Source organism: Saccopteryx leptura, chromosome 6 (assembly GCF_036850995.1).
Source record: "Saccopteryx leptura isolate mSacLep1 chromosome 6, mSacLep1_pri_phased_curated, whole genome shotgun sequence".
NCBI lineage: Eukaryota > Metazoa > Chordata > Mammalia > Chiroptera > Emballonuridae > Saccopteryx > Saccopteryx leptura.
In genome coordinates, this window is record NC_089508.1 from 22,392,601 (window position 1) to 22,413,690 (window position 21,090).

Sequence of the window (21,090 nt, forward strand, 5' to 3'; positions counted from 1 at the left end):
TTGTTCTGTTTAGGCTTTGTTGACACACATACACATTTTTCCTGCTGTGTGAAATGAACTGTTGTCTGTCAATCCTGTGATCTTGTCATCCACAGTACAGAAATGTCACAGTGCTCTGACCAGCTCACGTCAGGTATAACAAGAACTCAGAATCTGGCATGAAGTTTCACTGTTTTGCAATATTGATTGTTACCTATCTGCATGCCTCCAAGAGAAGTTGGGTGTTGCTGTTAGGGTTGGGGTTCATATACTAGAAGCCTCCTCTGGTAATGTACTGTTCATATCAAACACTCACTTTGAACGAAGAAGCAATTTGTAGAATCTTCCTATTGTGTCATCTATGTTCTCACATTGAATATGTAAAGTGAAGGGTTTTGTTCTCTTTATCAAAAATTAATAGTAATTTACAAGGAGAGAGCTAGTGCCAAAAATAGGATCTGTTATGATATGGTGAATATGGAATTTTGGATGAAACACATTTAACTGCTCTTTGGAGAATCATTGTAAGTAAAATAATATTCTATTCTTTTTCTATCTTTTTTTTTATTATTATTAAGTGAGAGGCAGGGAGGCAGAGAAACAGACTCTCCCATGCACCTTGACCAGAATCCACCCAGCAAGTCCCTACAAGGGTCTACCAATGAGCCAACTGGTCAGGGCCAATAATGTTCTTTGAATCTCTGTAAAGACCTTGCTCAAATGAAGGATCGAGATTTGGAGAAACAGAAAAGACTTCCGTGGTTTTCCCCAGAGCTGACTTACTAGGTCTGCGTTTCAGTCCAGTGTTTGCATGTGTTTAAGGCATGAACACAGCTTGAAGGGGGAAGCACACACTCCATTTTGCAATGTTTTGGTGGCATCAACGTGAAACATGTGGTACCATTCTGTTTCCCCTAGCACTCAGTTAAGTGAAGGGGAAAACCAAATTTGCACTGATTCTATCATCACAGGGGGTGATCTTGTAAATAATTGGGATTGGGAAAGGGAAGGGCTAGGTCAATACGTAGACATGACAGTCTAGGTAGGCTTGAACACTATACTGAAAATAATGCGGTCTGTCTCCCAGGGAGGGTCCGTTTTCATGCAGTCCATTTTGTTTATTTGTTTTCTCCCCCCACCATTAGTGTTATATGAATGCCTCTAGCAATTTGCTTTCTGTGAAATATAGATAGATGTTCTGAAGGAATGTTGCAGAATTACAAAATGAAATGATAGGAATGGCCACAGTCATTTAAAAATTTTTTTTAAAGAGAAACAGAAATTGAGGATGAAGATACAATTATTTTGTTTTCCTTTGGTACTGAAAATAAACTAGAGTGGTTGATAGGGTGGTTGCAGTAGGAACCCCCTCCCCCAACTAGTGAGAAGATCCTTTGTTCTTTTTTGATTAAAAGGGTAAGAGTGTTTCATATGGAGATTTGGGAAATACATAAAGACACAAAGATGGAAATTATATTTTGGTGGGGGTATTCTCACCAATTTGTTAATAAGTTAATGAACTAAATATACATGATATCATGTTTTCACAAAGTTTTATTGAACTTGAGGACAGGCTGCCTGTGCCCACTGAGGATTTCCCTACTAGAGTAGAGCCTCCACAAGACAAGTGGTTTGTCTCTCTCATTCACCATGTATCCCCAGAACCTAGACCTTACCTGACACATAGTAGCAATCCATCAAAAAATAATAAACAAATTGTTTTTCACTGCAGTAGGTTACTACTAATCTTTGCTTGCCTGGACAATTTTTTTTTAATTTTTTTTATTTTTTATTTTTTGTGGCAGAGACAGAGAGAGTCAGAGAGAGGGACAGGATAGGGACAGACAGGAAGGGAGAGAGATGAGAAACATCAATTCTTTGTTGCGGTTCCTTAGTTGTTCATTGATTAATTTTTCATATGTGCCTTGACCAGGGGGCTACAGCAGACCGAGTAACCCCTTGCTCGAGCCAGCAACCTTGGGTCCAAGATGGTGAGCTTTTGCTCAAACCAGATGAGCCCGCACTCAAGCTGGCGACCTCGGGGTCTTGAACATCCCAGTCCGAGGCTCTATCCATTGCGCCACCGCCTGGTCAGGCTGCCTGGACAATTTTAACTTGGAAATTCCATTCCTCTCACCTGCCTCTCATCTAAAGTCGTTTCTCATGTTAAACATTTTTTTTTCTTTTGCTATATGCCCCTGTATATATTCCCAACAAAACCTCGGGGATATTTATGTCTTTTTTCTAAAAGGTAGCTGTGCTTTTTGGACAGTCGAAGACACATCCCCATCATGCATTGTGTTCTAGAAAATATTGCAGACCAAATCATTTTCCTCTTTTCAGTCTTCAGGACTGAATTTAAGCTTTCCTGTTTAGCCATGCAACAAAATCAGCTCCAGTGTTGCTGATCTAAGTGGCGAACATGAAAGCTTGCTAACCTTAGAAATTAGACATCAAGTCAGGGGAAAACTGAATTGAATCTGCTCCCACTTCAGGAAATGTGATTTCCACTGTTAAGGTCTAGCTTTCAAGTTTTTACTAGACTCTGCCAGTAGACATTAGAAGCTAACATACCAGTGAGTGACAGCCCGGGGCTGTTGCAAAGACATTAATATTTGGTTTTAAATTAGAAATACAAAAAAATTAAATACTGACTGCAGAGAGACTAAGTGTGTTTCTGTATTATTTAAGATGATTTGGAGTTTCCAAATAAAAATATTTAAAGACTTCTGAGGCATTTATCACACACGGGAATATAAGAATGAATTGATCCATAATCTCTGCTCAGATATACTAATTTTGAAAAAAATGTTTGTTAAAATTTGGAAACAAAAGTTATTTCTGAACTTCTTGGTCTATCAGACTACATTCAAAGCCTCAGCTTAGCCCTGGCCAAGTAGCTCAGTTGGTTGGAGTGTTGTCAAGATGGGTCTCGGTTACAGCTTCAATCCCTGGTCAGGGCACATAGAAGAATCTACCAAAGGCCCTGGCCAGGTGGCTCAGTGCATAAAGTGTTGGTCTGGTATGCCATAGGTTATTGGGTTCAACCCTGAGACAGGGAATATATAAGAAGTAATCAATGAGTACACAACTAAATGGAATAACTGATTGAAACAATGAGTTGTTGCTTCCCTTTCTCTCTCTCTCTCTCTCAAATCAATAAATAAGAAAAAAAAATATCAAAACCTCAGCTTAGTTTCCAAGCCCATTTTGCACAGGGGTGTTTGTGAAAGCAATTTGGGCATAATTGGGTGTCTTAATGTTACTGAGACAAAAAAAAATACTGGGAAGCAATAAAGCATAATGTAAAATGAAAAATTGAATTCAAAAAGAAAGTGATTTAGCTCTACTTACGTATTCGACCTTAGCCAAAATTCTGTGCTCCATCTCCTTATCTCTGCTAAGCATTTTTAACCGTGTGAATTTAAAACATATCACAGGTCCTGATAAAATCACTGCATCTGAGCTCAATAGTAAATAGGTAATTGTTGAAAGCAGTATATTTGACATAAGAATCAAACCTACCAATATTTTAGTCCTCCTTCCTTCCCTTAATTCTGTGAACAAATGATTTAATAGTCTGAGCCTTAGTTTCTTAATCTCTGAAGTAGAGGTAATTCCACTAATTTGACACTGTCCTGAGGTCTAAATAAATTGTTACATATGAAGTGGCTAAGATACTGCCTGGACAATGAATAAAACAGCAAATACAGAAGAGATTACTAAAACAAGTATGCCATCAGGAAAGAATATGAGTTTCTTGCCATGAAAAGTCAATCAGTGGAGTTCATTTCCAAAAGAATTTACTAACCTAAGTACTGCAGCTTGCATTTAAGAAAGAGCTGGATAATTTTACAACTATTAGTAACATTTGTAACTATCCAAGCTAAGATAATGGTAAGGTTAATCAGATTCCATGCCTCATCACTCATGGTGATCATTGAGACCAGAGGATTTGTTCTTCAGGGAACTGTAGTATGACCTTAAAAACAAGCTGCCTCCCACTAAATGACACTCCAAGGAGTAAAATGCAAGGTCTGAAGACACACGCCAGATACAAACACCATCTGAGGACCACAGCATTTCATGGGATCTGGCAACAGGGCTATCTACATTTTGGCTCTGATGTGCCATTTGCCTGGTTGCTAACCCTTCTGTTAAAAACTAAAACCATTTTGGCATCTCTTAGGTTCTCATTTCTAGATCTCCAACCACAATCTCTTAGGCACAAAGAGCTTTGTTGGGTGGTAGGCATACCAATGTTATTATGAAAGCACTTTTCTTAACTCTATAGATTTTTCAATAGTAACAAGGCACATTCACATGCATTCTTTCGTCTTGCCTTCCCCATAAGACTCTGAGATTGGCAGAATAGTATCTACATCTCTACCGTTTATATAAGATAACTGCTAGTTGGTGGCAGAGCTAGGACTAGACCCTGTGTCTTCTGGCTCTGAGTTAGTTATGCCCATGACGACTATGAAGGGAAGAAATGAAAAAATGACTAATGAGAAGACTGGAATGACAAAAATTATATGCCTTAATAAATGCCAATAAAGACAAAAAAGACATTCCCACAAACTCATTTCAAATGAAAGAGGTGTAACTAAAAGATATGAAAACAGAAACAAAAAACAAAACTCCGGAATGAACTACTTGTACCTGAGAGGTATCTTAATCCTTTCGATTCTGTAAAACTTCACTACTTAGGTTTCCTTGACTCTCTAGCATTTTCTTTTGAAGTTCCTTCATATATATATATTTCCTAAATTTCTACTGATTTATCTCCCTGGAGATTTTAGCAATTCTCAGAGGTTTTACTGTTATTACCAGGCTGAAAAATACCAAGTCCCTACTTCTAACCTGTATCTCTCATCTGAGTTCATCACACATTTTCAACTGGAAATCCCTACAGATTGACTCTGAGATGTCTTACATTTTGCATCACCGAAGTCAAATTCTGACGTTATCCTAAAATATGTTTTTTAAAAGAATAAAATAGAAGATGTTCCTGTTTTAGTGTTGTTGTTAATGAAATCACAACCTTCCTATTCTAGACATTCCTTACTTCTCTCTGTATCCCTCCCACTAGCTGGCAACCAACACCTGTTGAATCTGTCTCCGAAATGTCCTTTTGTTTCATCCTCATTACCTTCCTATTATCATCATCATTGAATAAGTCCTCAAAAATGTGTTGGGTTTTTTTTTCCTGGATCACTTAAACCATAACCTGTAATCTATTTTCCTTGAACCCAGTGAAAAGCATTTTTTCAAGAAGGCCAAAATAATCTTCCTAAAAACTAAGCTTTGGGCATTTCATCTTCCACACAACAACTTCCAATGTCTTATGGCTTTTAGAAGTAATCTATCAGTATGGCATCCAAGTCATCCTGTCCATGGGTCTAAAGTGCTTAGAAAGAAACAAATTAGCAAACCTAATATCATAACTGTCATTAGCCTTCCTATCTACTGTGAACCAGAGACTCATTAAACATTTTCACATGTATTATTCTTCATTCAGACTTGCAAGGTGGAATTATTATCACTTTGTCAATTCACAGAGCTGTCAAACAATGCATCCAGGTCAGAGCTGCTTGGAGGCAGGGTAGATCTTGAATCACCAACCACTTGCTTCTAAAACAGATGCTCTTTCTGCTATTCCATACTGTTTGCTTTTGCTGTCAAGCAGTGTATTCTATTCAAACTGAACACCTCACTCAATGGAGAATCCAGCCCGTAGTTCCTTCCTTTGAAGGTTATCCTCATGCTGGTATCTTCATCTGACATGTTCTTTCTTCAGTTTCCACTAGTCAGAATCTGACCAGCCCTGTCTTGGAACATTGCTTTAATCTGTCCCAACAATAATAGTCCCATCTTCCTTGGTCTATAGCTGATGACACCTGAAAACCAAGTTATATATGTACAATTTTTATTTCTTTCCTTTTTGTGAAGCTTCTTTACATCTCCAACAACACCAAATAGATTGTCGCTCTGTAAATGTGTGTTGAGTTAAAGTGATCACCACTACGTGTTCTACTCTGATATCTTCACTAGAAGTATGATAGTAATTAGAGAGCCATGACGAGATTTGAAGACCTGCTCAGCTGTTTATTAGCAGTGCTATCTTGGGGAAACGCTTTAGCTTCATTAGGGATTAGTTGCCTCACTTACCAAGCAAGGATATTAAGAGTGACTACTACTCCAGTGAGTGGTTGTGAGCTTATAATAAGGTAATGTAAATAAAGTTTATGGACAGTGTCTCGTACCTGGTACTCTGTCAATCAGTATTCATGTTTAAGTGATAGGAATAGCAGTAATGATCTCTAATGATATGAGCCTAAATCACTGCAGAAAATAATCATATATGACATTCTATGTCATTAACTTACCTGCCATTTTGTAGAACATGAAGTAGAAAAATAAACTGAATTAACCGAAGTTCACTAAGGAATCAAGAATAGAACATGAGGCTTTATGGCCAATCATCACCTGTTATCCTGAGTATAAAATGACTTCAGGATTAAAGTTAGCTTGGTCAATCAAACAGGGCTTATCTAAATGTCTTTAAGTGATTCTAGGCGCTAAAGGTGTCATCTCAGACTGGGAAATGACAAGTCAAGCTGTCAGTATTATCTTTGAAGCTAATACAGTGATACAGTTTCCTCTGCCATCTATCAAAGAAACACTAACAAGATGAAACAGCAGCAGTGATAGCATCAGGACCCAAGCATCTGATGCTATGGGGTGGGTGGCTAATGAATTCCCCCATCAATACAGCAAGCTTCCATGACTTCTGAATGCAGCCAGGGATTGAAAATCCATCATCTATAGCTTCAGGGAGTCAATGAGTTATTTCTTGCCTTGTTGCACTGAACAATATCCCAGGAGTAATGACTAGTAACAGTGTAAGCGGTGGGTCAATGAGATAATTCATCCAACAGACAGTGCTAAGATAGGCTTGCCATTAAGTCACATGAGCCAAACCAATCACTTGATAGTGCTGGGGGAGTTTGCCTTGATTGCAGCACTTTGGATTCAGATGTTTAAAAGCCTCTGCTACTTTAAACTACTGGATCACTGCCATTATCTAAGATACCACGAGACTGGCTTTACATTGGTAGCATCCTGACTCCTCCCAGAAATTTATATTACTTAAGTTAAAATCTCAGAGGTCTGATTAAAATGTATTCATTATTTAGAAAAAATAATATATATTATATATATTTTAACTTATATATAATATATAAATAATATATAAAAATATATATAAATTATATATATATAAATTATATTATATGTATATATTTTAACTTTTAAAAAAATGTTAAATTAAGTAAAAGTACCAATAATATTAAAGCTATCCATGATTGAAAGCCAGGAGTTTGCAAGCGTTTTACATACATCATCTCATAATGTGTAAAAAGAAATCTAATTTCTCACATTCTAATCACTGTGGTCTCTCCAGTCTGTTAGCTCTCGGTAAGCCAGGGTTGAACACAGTATCCCAAAAAATGTAGCACTTTGCTTGGCACATTAAAAAAAACCACTCAATTTACATACACTTAATAACGCTCATAAGCTAAATTCTCTTAATCCTATTTTTTTCCACATTCATATCATGTATACAGTAAGGACTCTCAAACATGACTATCATCAGTTTATACTGAAAGAGTCACTGGTGTAAGTGACAAATGAGAAAGATACAGCCATCCATCCTCGGCTTCTCACAACTGTCTACCAGCCATAAAATATTTTCTACACATTTTGTCAACTCAGTTTTTATGATGGCATTATTGTATATTTCATCCACATGCTGAATTCATTTTTCTTTCTGATTTTGAGAAATTAAAATCTATGAAATGCTTTTATTAGTATTTTATATGTGCTTTTAAACTTCCAGTTGACCTGGTGGTAACAGCTACTCATCTCCACTAAACCTCGCTGTATGGGCTTTACAACTTAGGTCTAGCAATGACTCTTTGGGCTCGAATAATCCCCAAGTATAGGGCCAAGCCTTTTATGTCTTTATCAGAGCCCTATGGCAGGGCTTCAACCACTTTCATACCAAGCCTGCCCAGAGAGGTTCTGTTCTCCTGAAGCAACTACTCCTTATTGCTGTCTTATTCTTTCCTTTTTTCTCCTTCTCTTCCCATTTTCTCCTTCCTCCTCCTCCTCCTCCTCCTCTTCCTCCTCCTCTTCCTCCCCCTCTTCCTCCTCCTCTCCTTCCGCTTCTTCTTTTAAAGAGATGGGACGGTTATATTTTCCATGGTTCATACCATTGAAGGAAAAATCTTCAGGGCAAGGTGAATTACTCTTTCACTGTTGAGTAGAGAGCCCTGTGGAACATTACAACAAAGGGCAATAGAGGCACAAGGCATTGCCTTGTGACACTGCATAAGGATACAGTGTCCTACAATGAGACACCAGGAAGCTGCAGAAGTCCACTTACCATGCTGGCCTAACCAGGCCTTTCACAGACAGAGCTGGTTCTTCACTATATGCTAAGAGGACAGTCTAAAAGTCTCAATGGTGGATCTGATTAATTCAGAAAAGAATTGCTTTTGATCAGATAAAATAGGAATTTGTTTGCAGAAACAGTCCTAACACACTTTTAAATATACTTGCAATGAGATTCTACTTTCAATTTTGAAACCTATTCTTTCTTTCACTGATTTCTTTCTCTGATACAGTCATCACCTTCCAGAAAGTTCATCAAGTAAACCACCTCTCTGCATATGTGCCGTCCCTGGCTCATAACAAGCAACTTCTAAATACTTTATTTCATGTGAACATCCAGAAACTCTGTAACACAAGGTTTTATGTGTGTGCTCCTTTAAAAGAAGAGGAGGGCTGTCTCACTCCAAGCCAAAGAGCTAACCGGATGCAGACAGAAATGAGACTCCAATTCAAATCTTTCCATTTCAGATTTAGCACACTTTTCCACTGTGGCCCGCTGCCCTCTCACAACCAAGTGTGCAATCAAAGGAACCAGACTGAAATAGAAGTAGCTTGGTAATAATAGAGATCGGAGAAAACGCACCATGCCGGCCTCATGCCAGGGGCTGCCTCAGGTCCACTTTCCACAGGCAGTCGCTTCATCAAACCCCCACTCCCATGGCCTTCTCCCAGCTCCTCCTCCACCTGCGGGGGAGGGGGGGCGGAGGACTGAGCCAGGAGTCGCAGACCGGATCCCCAGCAGGCCCTCTGCACAGAAGTGCCTTGTAATCTGGACAAACTCCTAAACCCGGAAAACCCAAAGAGGCCATCCTCTCGGAGAACAAACAGCACTGAAAGGAAGACAGAGGCGACCTACAGCACTGAAAGGAAGACAGAGGCGACCTGCGGTGCGCGGTGTGCGGTGGGAAACGAAGTTGCGTCTGCGGGCACGTCTGTGGTCTTTTTGTCCTTTCCCCTCTGGACTTGCTTTAGCAGTCTCGGAAACACCAACATTCTTCTGACTCCTCCACTGATTCCCCCAAACCCAGTTCCTAAAGTAAACCCCGTCCTGCTTCTGGCCAAATCCAGAGAGGAAGCTAAACTCACAGCCACCTCACCTCACTGAAGACGAACCCGGTGGATGGTGAGGGTTCACTCTATGTACTCCACACAGAGACGGCCCCATGAAGCTTCCAGGCCAGCGATTTGTAGATGCAACAGATGTGACAAACACCATTTACCCTTTTCAGTTCTGCCCCCCCTTATTATCCAGGAGTCTCTTTAAATACCATAAACTATGGGACAACAATAATATGCAAACCAAACTTAACAAATACTCTATTTCCCTGCATACGACACGGCAAGTACTCTCAGCGTTTTGGGGGAGAAGACACATTACCCAACTGAAAAGGTGCTCAGGCTGACCAGCAGCCCTCTGTGCTCTTCTCCCTTGTTTTACGTGAGCATTTACATTGCAAGTCTGAAGGGAAACCACTGGGGAAGGTTACAGAGTCTGATCAAACCAAACAGATGCCCTGACACATAAATTTTCACTGTTCCTGAAAGGCTCATAATTAAAAAATGAATCCAAGAGGATTTACTGTAAATTACAGACAAGGAAAAAGAAATTAATAGCCTGCTTTTTTCTTTTCCCACACTCTGCAGTAACGACATAAAGAAAAGCAAATGGCCTGACCAGGAGGTGGTGCGGTGGATAGAGCGCTGGACTGAGACTTGGAGGACCCAGGTTCAAAACCCTGAGGTTGCCGGTTTGAGTGTGGGCTCATCAGTTTGAGCACGGGGTTGCTAGCTTGAGCGTAGGATCATAGACATAACCCCATGGTCTCTGGCTTGAGCCCAAAGCTCACCAGCTTGAGACCAAGGTCACTGGTTTGAGCAAGGGGTCACTCACTCCGCTGTAGCCTCCTGGTCAAGGCACATATGAGAAAGCAGTCGATGAACAACTAAAGAGACTAAGGAGCTGCAACAAAGAATTGATGCTTCTCATCTCTTTCTCTTCCTGTCTGTCAGTCCCTTTCTATCCCTCTCTCTGTCTCTGTCAAAAAAAAAAAAAAAAGTGAACGGTTGCCCAGTTCTCCCTGACCTTCTATTCTGTAAGTGGTGAAAGGAGGTTGTCAGAGTTTCATGTCAGCAGTCGCAGGCACTCCATGGCGATCCTTTCTCTGGTCCCAGTCAGCTGTTTCCCTACTGCATAAACGAAGGTGAGTATAACATGACACAGCTCCACAGAGCCGAGGTGGGAGTCAACAGGCAGACGTCATGTGCAAGCAATGGCAGCTGCTCTACAAGTGTTCACCAGGTTAATTTTTCAACAATAGATTTCAGTGGAGGAAATTTACCCTTGAAGCGCTACTTCCTGCTTTAAGGTACCCTCCCCTCAGAGAATTTCACTTCGTGCACACAGAATTCAACAAACACTTTTTCGCCTTTGTCAAACGTCATTGATCTGTGAGTTCATTAACATTAACTCACTGACACAGAAAACCGTGCAGCCAGGAAGTATGAACCAAAAGTGAAGACATGTGGAAATATGGACTGATTTGAAGCAAACAATCCTAGATTAGTTGATCTCTTGGCCTTTTCTGCTCTTTCTCAGTGATCTAATAATCTTAGTCTTGTTCAAAACTTACTATGAAAGCCTATTTGAACACCATTAGGCCCAGCAGAAAGAGCTTCTGCTTCTTTGGCCAGAACAACAGGCAGTCTTAGCAAACGGAAACTGGAAAAACCGTGCCTAAGCACCTACCCAACTTTGCCTTCCTGCCCCTCCTGCTTTTGCAACAATTCTTTACCTTCAGGCACCAGGGCCTTCCTTCTGCCCGAGATCTCTCCCCCTATTTGCGCTTTTTCTCCCCCTATGTTGTATGTCCCCACATTAGCCATGCTCATTTCTCCTCCTTTTCCCCTGCCTCTCAAACTAAATGCAAATTCTCCTTCGGCTGCAGGCCTTAGCCTTGTGTGAGAAGGATCACAGAAGAAGACTTGAACCAGGCAGCAGATGATTCAAGGGCCTCCAGCGGAATCTGAGTTCAACAAGATATCTATTTTCTTAAAGAGGTTTCAGTGTGTGGGGACTTCAGGATGACAAAGGAAAGGAGACGAGGAAGTTCAAGTCTGCCAGGGAGGCGAGCTTGGAGCCTGAAGCGACTGCAATGACGGTGCAGTGGACGTCCATCCGCAGCACCCCGTTCCTGCACAGGTGGCGGGTGCGGCTGGTGGCAGCCAGAACTCCCGCCTGCTGGACCTGCCTGCTGCCCTCACAAACCTTTCCCAAGTGACGCTGGACGTGAGGGGCGCTGAGAGCCTGCAGGCCAGGTGAGGAGTGTGTGCCCTTCCTGCTGGGGAGGGGGCGGGGCTCCCTGACCGGCCGGCAGGTCTCTTCAGGACTGGGCTCAGCTCAGGGTCAGATTCCCTGGTGTCCTCGGAACAGCGTTTTCTCTTCCTTCCAATGAGCTAACTTGGGGGTAACTAGGGCTTATTTCCATGACACTGTTACTGCCGCTCAGAACACTTCCGAAATTTCTAGAAATCGCCTGCAGCACCAGTGTGTAAAACAGAACCTCGGCTTTTCCCTCCCCCTCTCGCCTCTCTCTCTCTTTCTCTCTGTCACACACACACACACACACACACACACACACACACACACACACTACACTACACACACAAGCTTGCTAATTTCAGAGTTTATACTTTGTTTTTGGCAATTTACTAGCTTGACAGCCAATCAGAACTTGCACAAAGTGCTCTCGTTCATTTCCATAGCTAAGCCCCGTGGGGAAGAAGGCGGCTTTGCCCCCCTGTGGCCCCTGGTGGGAGCACATCTGTGGGGAGTCTGTCCTCTTTCCCCAGGCCCGCACTTCTTTCCTTTCTCATCTGTCCCTGGATTGACCCTGCTCCCATCTTCTCTCCATGTCTGTGATCATTTTGTCTTTTTTTTCCCCCATCCCTAGCTGGTTTCTCTCCTAAGCGAACCGCAAGGGAAGGATGAAATCTTTTGCCTCCAGCCCAGCCCTTTCTGCTTTCATTAACGGCCTTTACATTCCTTCCTTTGGAGTAATTTTCTTGAATGCAAGAAGACAAACTGCGTTCAATAAACACATGCACGTTTTACAGACTGTAAAAGTCACATAAAAGTAACTTAGTCTGTATTCGCAGCTTCATTCTCCTGATGCATCTTATATAAATGTCCGAAGTGAGAGTTTGGTTTTGTATTCAAGCCTTTTGATCACCCACGTGGATGCCTTTATTCTGGAGGGTGGCAAGGAACTTTCCCTTTGATCTGCCCACTGTGGATCCAGTTTTTATCACATATTCCTTACATCTTTATCAAGAAGTTGGCCACCTAAGGCAGAGGTCACCAAAGGAGAGCCTGCAGCCTGTTTTTTTATTTGTTTGTTTGTTTTTTGTATTTTTCTGAAACAAAAAGTGGGGAGGCAGAGAGACAGACTCCTGCATGTGCCCGACCGGGATCCACCCGGCATGCCCACCAGGGGATAATGCTCTGCCCATCTGGGGTGTTGCTCTGTTACAACAGAAGCCATTCTAGCTCCAGAGGCAGAGGCCATGGAGACATCCCCAGCACCCGGGCCAACTTTGCTCCAATGGAGCCTTTGCTGCGGGAAGGGAAGAGAGAGACAGAGAGAAATGTAGAGGGGGAGGGGTGGAGAAGCAGATGGACGTTTCTCCTGTGCACCCTGGTCGGCAATCGAACCCAGGACTTCCACATGCCGGGCCGACACTCTACCACTGAGCTAGCTGGCCAGGGCCTTGCAGCCTGTTTTTATAAATAAAATTTTATTGGAATACAGTCACACACTGTTTTTTTTTTTATCTCTGGTAAACACTAGAGACAACCAACTAGGGGTTAAAAAGTGGTTTAAAATTAGTAGACCCATGGAGTGGCCCCATGCTTGAGAAGGCACCAACATTTCATGTTCATTCTGGAACAGTGTGGTTTCTCCACCTCATAGGGTCTCTAAAAAATATCAGACGGTATCCTTTTCCATCTCAACCTCTAGGATAGACAACCTGTTCAGATTTTCTAGAACGTTTAAGCAATAGCAGCCATCCCTGCAACCAGTCCTCAAGGGGGTACTATACATTTTGTGGTAAAATTTCTTGTATTTTCCCTCTTAAAATGTGAAAATGGAATACAGGTTCCTCCTGGAAGTTCACAGGATCCTTACGCCCATTTTACAAAAACAGCAACAATTTCAAGAAAACTGTCAGAAAATGAGAAATCATGTCTCTTAAAAGCAAAGATGCTCTGCCAGACACAACCGGGAGAAACGGACACACAGGTGGCACACTCTCTCTGTCTCAAAGAAGATGCTCGTGGCCACGCCAAATCATATTTTTCTTGATAAGTCCCACTGAGCAAGAAAGAAAGATAAATCACCGTGAAAACGCACGTGAGCTGGTAGTAATTGCCTAGTTATAGCTGTCATGAAATAGTCATTAAGTTATATGCAGCATAAATCTCACCAAGTTTTGTAAATTATGGTGGTTCGTACCGGCCAAGTAAAGATAAACCATACTAACTATGGCAGCCTTCCTCTGTTCTCCTTGGCATGGCTTCCTAAAGAATGCTTAAGCTCAGGCCATGGGAGCAAATGTTTTCTGAAACATCTAAGAAAGCATGAAAGGTTCGCAATGCTTGTCAATGCCTTTTCCATACTTTGAAGGTGAAGGTGATCATTTCTAACCGGCCCTTCCCTGGACTGCTAAGCAGAGTCTTGCCGGGTTCTAGCTCATGCTGGGACCCAGACCGGTTTCTGACTCAAGCTTTATCCTGCAAGCTGTCCCTGTGACCAAGGCATGTTGGAATACTGCCCCGAGGGTTGAGCATACTTGTAGTGTCAGCCGAGCAGTCACCTCCACTCAGAGACCAGCAATGAAATCCCATCCTCTGAATCCCTGGTCGTAAAGCTCGGATGCAAAGATCCCCCGTAAATGTTTCTTTTCCTCCTTTTTGCAGGTTGCCGGTAATCCCCAGTTGATCTTTCCTCTTAACAGCTTTTCCCCTCTGCTATTTAAACCGAATTCTTATTGCTCCAAATTAAATCCATTCTTTCTAGCCTTGTCACTGCTAACTAATGAGAACAATTCCTCTCTCCGCTCTTGGTGGCTGCACTCTGGGTACTTATGGATGAGAATCAGCTCCGCCTTTAGCCTACTTTCTTAACTGCAGGCTGCACAGGTGATAAAATGGGTTAATTGTTGCTATAAAAATATTTTCTATCCTCATAATGAAGTAATTTTTTCCCCTCCAAATCATTTTAATTTCTTAGAATTGCACTGTGTTCTTAATGATCTGCAATGACTGGGGGTGCAGTCTCCTTGGGCTGATGTGCACACACAAAATGTGGAATATGCAATACACATGGATATACCAACTCTTGGCCATCATGCCCTTTTCTTTCTGCCTCTCCTGCCCTGGCCTCAGTTTTTTCACATGCTTCTTACATCTCTATGAAGAAGTTCACAGCCCAGAACAGGGTCACCAGAGTACAGCCAGCAGCCTATTTTAATAAATACATTTTTATTGAAACACAGTCACATAGACTTAAAAAAACCAGATTACCTACAGCTGCTTTCCCATGATCACTGCCAAGTTAAGACTGTGTGACCCTCAAAGACCAAACTATTTACTTCCAAGCTCTTTAAAAAAAAAAAGCTTTGCTGACCCCCAGCCTAGGAGATCATTAACATTCACATCGGCTTTGCTACTTAACACCAGGTTAAGATGAACCACACCAAGTAAATCTCTTATTTACACTTTAGCAATCTGTTAAGAGTTTCTGGAAGGCCAAACCACACAGTCAGAGAGGGAGTCTGAATGGAAAGAGTTTTAATATTTTATCCCTGGGGTACCCTAGGGGCATCATGGTACACATTTGAAGGGGAGAATGAGGCTTAACACACAGAACACCCATTAAATATATCGCCAACACATGCAGACAGGTTTTATAAGCATGAGTCTCTTTGTCATGTCTATCTAGAATGTTCTGCTGCATGTATCTGGTTCACCAACTCAGCCTAGCAGGAAAACAAGAGAATCCAGACAGAGGCCTGGTACTCACTATGTGAAGCTGGAGGAAGTCACCGAGGCCCGGGGCGCTGTCAATGCGAACCAAGATGCCATCCTTCACAGTGGTGCTGAAGCCCACAGCGAGGCGGTCCGAGCGCGTGCTGGGCCTGTCATTGGCCGGCCAGGTGTAGAGGATGAGGCCTCCACTCTTCCCAAAGATGTACGTAGCACCAGCTGCAAAAGTAAGGAGAGAGAGAGCCATCAGGACACCAAATCGTATGTCCCCAGCTGTAGGTACATTGTTGGGTCTGCAGACAGCTGTGTGGAAGAAACGGCCCCCACATGCCAGTGTTTTGGTTACGGAGAGCGATGACATCCAAATCCTCTAAAGGTGGCTGTCACCCCAAATTAAAGATGCGGGCAAAACGAATTAATAACAAAGCAGATGTTAGCAAGAGACATTTCGAACCTTGTCAGTTCCTGCTGCCTCAATGGCAGAGGGCAAGTGCCATGCTGTGTCTGAGAGCTTTGGTACCTGTGACAAATAACTTCCATCTTCCTTGAGATCAGTATTCATTTTCCATCTCTGCCCAGACAGACGTCAGATAGAAAATGAGTTCCCACATCTCTTAGCTAGCAGCATACTCTGTGGAGCCAGGAGCAGATCGAGATACCTCACTGCACTGAAGGTAGCATGGAGGGTCCAAAGCCATCATTCCTTTTGTGCCTGGACCTCTACCACCCCCACAGAAAGGAGAGCTGGAGCCTCAGAAAACCAGCGGATGTGATAAGACACATTTGCCTATTTCATCCTTATGTTTGCTATAAAAAAAGATGATAAAAATTAATTCCAGAGGCCTTTGAAAAATATGGTATTGCATAACACTTTTCATCTCCTTGCCAAAGTAAATTTTTTTAAAAAAAGAATTATAGAATCATAGAGGAGAAGGGAAAACAAATCTCAGTATAGGGACAAGCAGTGTCAATTTTTGACTGGTGGGTTTATCAGTGTTTTTACTATAATTATTATTTATTTTACTATTATTAGTTACAAACCCGGGGGTAGTAGGAAAATATTAATTTAAAAATACTTAGAAAACAGTGAGTAAACTAAAGAAAACATTTGCATCTCATAAAATTGGAAACATCTGTTTTATAAAACACAGTTGCAGTTTCTATGGTTGCATGTATATTGCCCACAGAGAGGACTTCCATATGATACCTATCTCCAAGTTCAAAGGCCATTTGGCACCAGATTGTCTTGTATGTTTCCCACTCAACATGGTCCAATCTCCGCAACACTTTTAAAGCAACATTAGAAAGCATTCAGACATCTTTAGCACTGGTTCACATTTAGTTTACAGAGAGTATTAGGTTGAATTATGTTGTTTGAAAAAGAAATGAGTTATTCAGCTTGTTTAGAAATAATAAAGTAAATGGCTATGAGGCTAGAAATAGGAGAATATGTCATATGTCATCAGTTTTAAAGCACTAAGCCACATTATATTCTGAGGCATATACAATCTAATTTGTCCTTTTTGAAAGTTCACTATTCTAGCTGTATATTATATGTAACATAATCCTGTTTTCCTTTTACAAATTTCTCAATCCTTGGCAGACGGTGTCTGAAAAGCCCTCCAGTCATGTGGAGAATTTGGAATTGTGGTATAGAAATCTATGGTTAATTCTATATGCAAAAGAGTGTTTGCTCCTCACCATCCACACACTCAAAGGTTCTTAAAATTAGAAATGTGGACATAATGATTTACCCTTGATGTCCCTCCATTTGCAAGGAACTTAAATAATCTTCTTTCTGTGGATGAGTACCAATGTCATCCCCGCTCCCTTTATTCTTTATTTGGAAAACTGAAGGTTAGCCAGTGATTAATGTATAAAATCACCAAAACTGCAAATCAGCTGGAAATGTTTTATGACAAATTATGAAATTGTACCTTGTTCTATCCTAAAGATGTAGTGGATTCTGCTACATAGATAGATCCACATTCTATCAGAAAATAATTCCATCATTAAGGAAAGAACAAGGGGAAAGTTGACAACAGTGGCAGATTGACAGGGTGCTTTACAGTTTGCAAAACCTTTTCAAATTCATTAGCTGCATCTTCCCAACTGTTTTATGGGCTATCTCATTAACACTGTTTGGAAACACGGACCCAAATATCTCAGTTAGTTAAGTGGCACTATCTTAAATTCTCCAGCCTAACCTTCCTGCCTCCAAAAACCTGTCTTCATAGGCCAATCAAAGCTTAATATAATTGTACAATAAACTATACTCCAATGATGCAGAGATGCCTACCCTTTATTCTTTTCACTTCTTTTCCTCAGACTAAAATGGAACAAAAACAAAGCCATAGCCCCGAAATCTCTCATATTTTCAAAAGCTACTCTGGTCTTCTCACCATATAAATAACTTCACAAACTTCCTATTCTGCTTATATTATTCACTCACTGACCTGTTCAGTAATTTTCAAAATAAAGAGGAAAAGTATTTTAAAAGATAAATATACAAACTTTTATATAGGTGGTTAGGAGGTCACCATGGATTCAATTTTTAAATAAACAAAGAACAACATAAAAAATGACTAACTATGACATTGTTAGGCTAAGTAGATATAAAATATGATTGAAAAGTATTTATATTGCCCTGCATGGATAGCTCAGTTGGTTAGAGCATTGCCCTGATACACCAGTTTGACAGTTTGATCCCCAGTCAGGGCACATACGAGAATCAACCAGTGAATGCATAAATAAGCGGGACAACAAATTGATGTTTCCCTCCCTTTAAAAATCAATTTTTAAAAAAGTATTCAAAAATTTATAAATAAAAAAAATGCTCAATATCACTAATCATTAGAGAAAAGCAAATTAAAGCCACAATGAGATATCATCTCACACCAGTCAGAATGGTGTTCATCAACAAAACAACACAGAATAAGTGCTGGCGAGGATGTGGAGAAAAGGGAACCCTCCTGCACTGCTGGTGGGAATGCAGACTGGTGCAGCCTCTGTGGAAAACAGTAGGAGATTCCTCAAAAAATTAAAAATCGAACTGCCTTTTGACCCAGCTATCCCACCGTTAGGAACATAGCCTAAGAACACCATAGCAGTGTTTGAAAGAAGAAATGCACCCCCATGTTTATGGCAGCATTGTTCACAATAGCGAAGATCTGGAAACAGCCCAAGTGTTCGTCAGTGGATGAGTGGATTAAAAAGCTTTGGTACCTATATACTATGGAATACTACTCAGCCATAAGAAATGATGACATCGGATCATTTACAACAACATGGATGGACCCTGACAACATTATACTGAGCGAAATAAGTAAATGAGTAAAAACTATATGATTCCATACATAGGTGGGACATAAAAATGAGACTCAGAGACATGGACAAGAGCGTGGAGGTTACAGGGTAGGGGGGAGGAGAGGGGCACAAAGAAAACCAGTTAGAAGGTGACGGAAGACAATTGGACTTTGGGTGATGGGAATGCAGCATAATCAAATGTCAAAATAACCTAGATATGTTTTCTCTGAACATATGTACCTTGATTTATCAATGTCGCCCCATTAAAATTAATTAAAAAACAAAAAAACAAACAAAAATTTATAAATAAAATAAAGTAAAATGATTTTTATTGTTTCCGTTATTCTGAATTTAGGGTGTCACTATGTGAGATGCATCTAACTTTGTAGGTGAAAAGGGCATAAAAATACAAAGTCCTTAGCTTATGGCTTATTCTCCTACATAGAAATAAATAGTAACATATGTATTCTTGGTACTGAATTTGCTAGTAAGGATGATAAAATCCGTGAATGTTTCCATAGTCCAATGTTGGCTTTGTAGGAAGTTAATAGTTACAACTTTCTCCTTGATAGCCTGTATTTTTTTTTCTGCTCAGTTAGCTTTTTAAAGATAAATACAAGCTTCCATTTAATTTTAATATAAAATGCCTACTGCCCCAGGGGGAATATGGAATTATTTTGGTTGATACTGTATTTTCAAATTAAAAAGTTAATTTTGTTGTTTTTAAATATGGATTAAGAATTCACTTTTTGGGAACACCCCAGGAACTATAAGAACCCTCTTAATCCATTAAAGATTTTCACTTCTAAGCCATGCAATACCACATCACATCTTCTCTCCCCTGAGCCTAGTAGTCCTGATTGCTGGTTTCTCACTGTGCTCAGTATGCTGGTGCTAAAATCATACTACATTTATGAATAATCTGAACCATGTCAAGTTCCCACTTGCTAGCTAACCGTGATCAATTCAACTGAGGAAAACGTTAGTATAGTAGCATTGTGGCCATTTAATATTGCCAGATTCTCAACTTTGCAGGCAGCTGAGGTTGTTTTGTTGAGTTCTAGTCAACAGAATATTTCAGAAATGGAATCTCCACACTGTCACCATTAACCAAAATACAGTGGATACACTTCATCTTCAGACAATCAACGAGTATGACATGTCATTTAAAGCACAGCCTCTTTAGTCTCAAAAGCACCAAAATAAAGATTTGGCTTATTGTCTTGATAGCTGACTATTTACTGGGATGGAGCTGATGGTGATTCTGACAGAGCTGGATGGGAAGGTACATATGTTTTAGTATGTATGTTGTACATGAGGTTAAAAGGGAGGAAAACAGTAGAACAGCCTCCATTGAAATCATGAAATAGTTTGGGGGAGCAGTTTAGTGTACTAAATAATTATATACAATAAGCTAATTAAGCAGATGATCTACAATTTCTCAAAAAGAATGATAAATTTTTTTCCAGTTCACACATTTCTCCAATAAATAGTTCTTAAATTTGTACTGTTTATTACTGCTTATTTTTACTAGAATCTAATTTAATTGTTGATGGAAATGTAACTTTTCCTTAATTAGAACCACTTGAATAATTATTGTTATTGTTGTATTCACTTATAATCCTGTTTCTTTCATTATGATATCATTTTTATTTTTATGACAATATCTAAATATCTTATTACCTTTTAGGAATATTAATAACAAGAATAGAATCATGGCCTTGTTTAATATTTACATTAGATATAAAAATAATCTATACATACATATGTATTAAAAAATGAAGAAAGTTAGAAAATACAGTAGACTATCTGAAATTAATATATTATTTTCTCCATCAAATATTTAAGATAGAAAGCTACAGAGAAGCTTTTCACTCTCATGTTGGTTGTATATCTATGTTGGTTTTTTTTTAAAAAAAACACCTAAAGCACATTAGCTTTCCCTGAAAGTTTTCAGTTGGTGTTAAAATGAAACAATTTGGGTAAGCCTTTGAGTGTTAATGAGAACTAGATACTTAACTTGTGGGAAAGTGTCACAGGTAGAATAATAAATTAAGTAAGAAAATAAGGATAAATCTTAATGTGTAAACCACCTGGTAGATAAGCTAGGATAAGAAACAAGATGTTCACCTCTTACTCTAATGCTGTTTGAACACTGCCTAAGAACTTACAATAAAATCTAATGACACTAAGGTGTACGTATGTATTCTTGAATTATTTCAGGTTCTTATTCCTTATTTCTATTTTATTACTCTTTCATCAACCTTACCCACATTTATGCTCTTTATTTTAAATTGGTAAAG

General features: G+C 40.2%; 1 protein-coding gene across 17 annotated transcripts in view; it reads right to left on the minus strand.

Moving 5' to 3' along the window:
- Nucleotides 1-21,090, minus strand: part of NRXN3 (neurexin 3) — a 1,639,812-nt gene that overhangs the window by 366,176 nt on the left and 1,252,546 nt on the right. For all 17 annotated transcript variants that reach the window (XR_010752009.1, XR_010752008.1, XR_010752007.1 and 14 more), the window contains one exon: nucleotides 15,519-15,700. Coding sequence is in view for 14 of the 17 variants with exons in the window: in XM_066388158.1 (XP_066244255.1) it covers nucleotides 15,519-15,700 (182 nt within the window). In the remaining 3 variants the exon portion in view is untranslated. The remainder of the gene's footprint in view (nucleotides 1-15,518; nucleotides 15,701-21,090) is intronic.